Genomic DNA, 6000 nt, shown 5'->3' with positions numbered 1-6000 from the left:
GTTTCCCCCCGATATCAGAATACAGTTTTTTTCTTACTGTTCCCTCCAGACTTGCTTAAATACCCACATGGAAGAAAATATATTTGAAATGCTACAATTTTGGCCATATTTAATATATTAAAAAAATATATAAATATATTTTTAAATATATTTAATATGGCCAAAATTTTAGCATTTCAAATATATTTTTCTTCCTTACGAGATTTGAGCTTATTGCTCTTTAGGTTGACTTTACTTATTATTGACAACACCTCGCCCCCCCAAAAAAAAGTTAATTTATGGCTTAGAGATAGAGAAACAAAGTACACACACAAAGAGATTATCATATTTAGCATTCTCACTTTATTGAGGGAAATGTACAAAATACAACTATTTCTTAATGGAGATGTTTCAGTAAGGTTGGCTTTGGCATGGTATGTTCACACATATATGACAATGTCCATTACTTTGCAACAAGGAATCACAATTCTGACCATAAAATTTCCAGGGGAGCACCAGTCAGACTGGTATTGCCTCAGGCAGAGCCGGGTTGGAGATAACAATGAAGAAACTTGACATTTTTGCTTTTGGCGGCCATCACGGGAACAGAAGTGGAGGGACCATGTTGCTCATCTCAGTTTACAGCAAAGAGAGGTCTATGTCATATCTGTCACCTCAGGTGTCACTGCCTCCCAAATGATGTTCTGGGATGGGCTGAGGGGAGTCTGCACCTGGCCTTATTCTTTCCACATGTACCAATCACAGGATGGAGATCACAGGATCTCTCAAAAACCATTGGACAAACATTGCTCTCTACAAAAACATAACCCCCTCTATTTTGTCCCCTGGGGAATCATTGCAATCTGAGTTGATTCATAATTCAAGCGAATCAATTGGCTTATCTCCAGTCCCCGTCCTTGAGTTATGTTATCTGCATTATCATACTTCCATGGCCCAATAGTCTCTCCAGATTTCCATGGATGAGTTGTTTTCAAAAGATTTATGGTCTGTATCTCAGAATTATGTGTACAGGTCTGTGCCTAAACAGTCCCACTTTAGGATTGTCTTCAAAACTTGGTGTTCTTTGATTTATGCACTGGTTGTTGTCACAGGAACCTCTCCATTGGTTGGTGTCACAGGAACCCCTCCATTGGTTGGTGTCACAGGAACCCCTCCATTGGTTGGTGTCACAGGAACCTCTCCATTGGTTGTTGTCACAGGAACCCCTCCATTGGTTGTTGTCGCAGGAACCTCTCCATTGGTTGGTGACCTGGAATTTCTTCTGAAGCTTGGTGTCCCAGGATTATTTTCATTAGTTGGTATTTCAGGATTATTTCCAGCAAGGATCAAAACTACCAGTCAGTGTGCCAAGGATAGATCCTCCAAATGGGTTGTGAAGATTATTTTCACTCACTGATCGGAGAGCTAGGACATGTTCTGTCAGTGGATGTGTCAGGATTATATCCTCCAATTTGTATTGGGATCATTTCTATTGCTCAGTGCTCCAGGATCTTTTTCATTGGTCTTTGTTTCTGGTTTAGACGTTTCGGGATTATTTCCATCAGTCTCCCAAGGACCTATTTTGTACCAAACAAATAAACCTTTACTCTTTGTCCTATTACTTACATACAGGCTGGTATTTATGCATTTAGAAAATGTATACAATGTTCACATTCTAGCACTTTGATCAGAACTTATCACCTATTTATTGCAGGAAATATTCCTTTCTTTGCTTTACAGAAATCATAGCATGAGATCTTACGGCATTCAACTGGAAGTTGCATTTAATTAAGATGAATTTCTTTTCCTTTTCCATTATAAATAAGGTGAAATAAATCTTTAATGCACTCATTGGGGAGGATTTACTAAAACTGGAGAGTGTAAAATCTGGTGCAGCTGTGCATGGTAACCAATCAGCTTCCAGCTTGTTCAATTAACCTCCCTAGCGGTCTGATTATGTCAGTATTTCTTTGCTCAAAGCGGTACATTTTTTGCATGGAAATATGTATTTTTTTAATTTTAGGCCTGTAATTTTTAGGAATAATTCACTGAAATCTGTCCGAACAAGAGTCTAGTAAAAGTCCCGGGTAGGATAAAACTTGAAACACGAAATCCTAAATTATAATTTAATAAATAATCATAAAAAAAAATAATATAATAATAAATTTAATTCAATAATATAATCAAACCAAAAACACTGAAATTTGAAATATAGCGCCAAGTTCGCACATCTCTGAGCTCAGTCGCAGAATTGTTTTCAGTGTCTGATGATGAATTTCCCCCACGAATCATTATCACTCAATTCTGCAAGTGGTTCTGATTTACTATCGCTGTTCTCTAGCCGGTCTAAAACCGCGTCTGACCTAAAAGGACGCTTTTTGGACGCCATGGACGTTTCTCAGTTTCCAGGCAGAAAGAACAGTAAAAATGCAGGCAGGGCGCCGGACAAAGCACTCGGGACACAATGTATGTGAAATGGTTTGATACAGGAATGTTATACTATGTGATTTTAGTGCATTTATTGAATGTCACTTTTTGACATTTACAAATTTCCCGCTGTTCCGTCCCCCCGTACGTCCCGACGTCGCAGGGACCAGAACCTGGATGCCAGCATCCTCGGGATTACATTGCCGGGGACACTGCAGGGGGGACATCGCGGGAGCGCAGGACAAGGTAAGTGCAGAAGGGATCCCGGAGCAATGCTGCAGGGTATTCTCGAGTGTAGCTCGGGGGGGGGTTACCGCTTGTGGTACTGAAACTTTACCCCGAGCTACACTCAGGAATACTGCCAGGGGGGTTAAAGTGGTTGTAAAGGCTGAAGGTTTTTCTATGCATGAAGGTAAAAAACCTTCGGTGTGCAGCAGCTCCCCCAGCCCCCTCAGTACTTACCTGAACCTCAGCATGATCCAGTGATGTGAATGACAGCTTCAGCTGTCCCAGGTCTCTGCCTCCTCATTGGCTGAGACAGCAAGCGGGAGCTATTGGCTCCCACTGCTGTCAATCACAGTCATTCATCCAATGAGGAGAGAGAGGAGGCAGGGCCAAGCCACGGCTCTGTGTGAATGGACACAAGAAATAGCAGGTGCCCCCATAGCAGACAGGAGAAACCAGGAAAGCCTGCGGGGATCTGAGAAGAGGAGGATCTTGGCTGCTCTGTGCAAAACCACCACACACAGCAGGTAAGTATAACATGTTTGTTATTTTACAAAAATAAAATGAACCTTTAGATTCGCTTTAAGCTTTGACAATTAACCTGGAAGCTGATTGGTTTCTATGCAGAGCTGCCCCAGATTTGAGTAAATCAACCCCATTTCCATTCATTCCATGCACTTGATAAGTTGCTTTGTTGTGAATGTGAACTTACACAAGCAACAAAGTAAACCTAAATCAGACAGGGCCACAAAGTGCTAAACAATATATTAGCAACTTCTGATATCCTCTTTTTGCCCGGAATGTTATTTTTAAAGGTTTTCAGTAAAGTAGGGGTCACTTTAAATGGAGAAATGTTCTAATCACAGTTTTACAAACAATCTCTGATACGTTTCCACATCATAATAATGCATTGGCGTTTCTGCATCCTGTAGATATTAGTCATTTTTTTCTTGGCAAGCAATGTCTATAGTTTTATGCTCGATTATTTAAAGGAAGAAAACAAATCCATATCGTGGCTCAGGTAAGATTTTTTTTTCCATTTCTCTAATGTATTATTACCGTGTTCCTACTTATTCAGTACTATTTACATTGCATATTTGTTATCTCCTGACTGCTGCATTATACAGTAGATCCATCGAAAGTCCTTCCACCAGTCAGGTTTGCCTCTTCTGTTTCATTTTCTGGGCATACTTTCTCTGTACCCACCTTCACCCTATACTACCTTTTCTATACCTGTTGAATAGTGCATGTCTCTGCTGCCTAATGAGCAGAATTAAATGTCTGACTAATGCCCAGTTTGGTAGGAAGCACCATCAAGTGCCTGCTGTTACCTGATATAAAAGTACAATGTGACACTCCTCCCTGCCTACCACAATGCAGGACCAAATGCCAGATTGTGGCAAAGCTCGGAAACTGTACCAAACAAGCAGAAGAAACTAATTTGCCGGCAACTCGATTTTTCTAAATCCGGTTTCTTTATTGGTTACAAAACATTAGTACAAGATCTGTGAGTGCTAACGCATTTCGGTGTGGGCATAACTATAGCTCTCACCAAAATGCATTAGCACTCACATCTCTAGTACTAAAAAAGCACTCTAATGGAGACAGTTGATGTAATGAGACAATAGATGTAATGGAGGCATGCGGGGGGCAATTTATGTAAACTCACCCAAGCTCAACCACTCAATAATCAACCACAGCTGAAGGCCGGTTGTGACGGGAGTGACTTTTGGGGGTGGGGGGACCTCTGTATCATCTTCCCAAATTCCCATTATGTTTAAGGCCCCCTGTGCCTGTTAAGGGGTACAGGGTGTGTATGTGAATGTCTGAGTCTTGTGTATAGTGTGTGTTCCTTTGTTCTCGGCCACATGGCTGTCCATTGTCTGTTTGCCATGTGCTACCCCCCATTGTGCTGTGTCTTCCTGTCCAGCCAACTATTATGGGATGTACTGTTTGTGTATTGGTGTGGGGGTTGGTCAATGTCCTTTTCCATGTGTTTCATCCCATTGTTCTGTGTCTTGGTGGGATGGGGAGGGGTGATGATGTATTTCCTGTTCTTGGTTGGTTTCCCCGCCCTCTGTATATATCCTGTGTTTTGTGTTAAAATAAAGAGTTGGCTTCCTGTTTTAGGAAGAGCTGGGTGCTGTCTATTTTCCTGAGGGATTTCAAGGGTGTGGTCCGTGGATGGTGTTCAGACAACGGAAGCTGCGGGACAACGGAATATACCCAAGTGCGGTCAGGTACCGGTTCCGTTACACCGGTGCTCAGGCTAAAATGTCCATCTTTACCAAGATATCTTCCAAAATATTAGCTGGCAACTCAATTGCTTCTAAATCCAGTTTATTTATTGGTTACAAAACATTAGTACAAGATCTGTGAGTGCTAACACATTTATTCACGCTCTCGCCGAAATGTGTTACCACTCACAGATCTTGTACTAATATTTTGTAACCGATAAAGAAACCAGATTTAGAAGCAATGGAGTTGCCGGCTAATATTTTGGAAGATATCTTGGTAAAGATGGACATTTTAGCCTGAGCATCGGCCTTCAGCTGTGGTTGATTATTGAGTGGTTGAGCTTAGGTGAGTTTGATATATACTGTATGAAGTACCCTGGCCAGTTCTGAGTCTAAGATTCTTACGAAGGTTATCTCTATCATTCTTACTCTGGGATTACATGCTGAATTTAGTAACTAGTCACCCTCTAAACTTACCATCCCTTCCAAACAGCCTCTGATCTAGGGGGACAATTGATGGGGACAATTGTTGTAAGGGGCACTCTTATGGGGCATTTGATGTGAGTGGGTACTCTGATGGGGGCATTTGATGCAAAGGGGCACTCTAATGGGGACAGTTGATGTAAGGAGACATTCTAATGAAACAATAGATGTAAAGGAGGCATGTGGGGAGGGGCAATTGATTTAAGAGGTCACTCTAAATGGGGGAAGTTGATGTAAGGGGACATTCTAATGAGATAATTGATGTAATGGGGGCACCACTCTGGGGGTGAGGGGGGGAGGCAATTGATGTAAGGAGTCACTCTAATGGGGACAGTTACTTGTAATTAATAATGTTGCAGACCCACAGGAAAGGACTCACCTGATCCTAAGGCCAGGTATATTAAACTTGGTGGAAGCACCGTTAGATGTTACTGATCTACAGAGTAGGATGTAGGAAAGGTAGATCACAATAAAATCATAAGACACAATTCCAGATTTAATAAAATCAATTAAAATTCAGTGCTTTGAGTTTTAATTGACTTTTATTAAATCTGAAATACCATGGATTCTTGCTTTTCAAGCTTGGTTGTTGGGACACTTACTTGGTGTCTTCCCAGGCTTTTGCCAAGGTGAGCTCTGTACATTGAAT

The 6000-nt window shown here is 41.4% G+C and overlaps 1 protein-coding gene across 1 annotated transcript in view; it reads right to left on the bottom strand.

Annotated features, from left to right (window-relative positions):
- Positions 1-319: 319 nt before the first annotated feature.
- The window catches only part of LOC149437749 (uncharacterized), a 32855-nt gene continuing 27174 nt past the window's right edge, over positions 320-6000 (bottom strand). The window contains exon 10 of the mRNA XM_089660663.1: positions 320-1556. Coding sequence (XP_089516789.1) covers positions 1438-1556 — 119 coding nt within the window. The 3' untranslated portion in view covers positions 320-1437. The remainder of the gene's footprint in view (positions 1557-6000) is intronic.

The sequence above is a fragment of the Staurois parvus genome, unplaced genomic scaffold (genome assembly GCF_062004578.1).
Source record: "Staurois parvus isolate SC_StPar_1 unplaced genomic scaffold, SC_StPar_1.0 ptg001260l, whole genome shotgun sequence".
In the NCBI taxonomy this organism is placed as follows: Eukaryota; Metazoa; Chordata; class Amphibia; order Anura; family Ranidae; genus Staurois; species Staurois parvus.
This window is presented reverse-complemented; position numbering and strand designations above follow the sequence as displayed.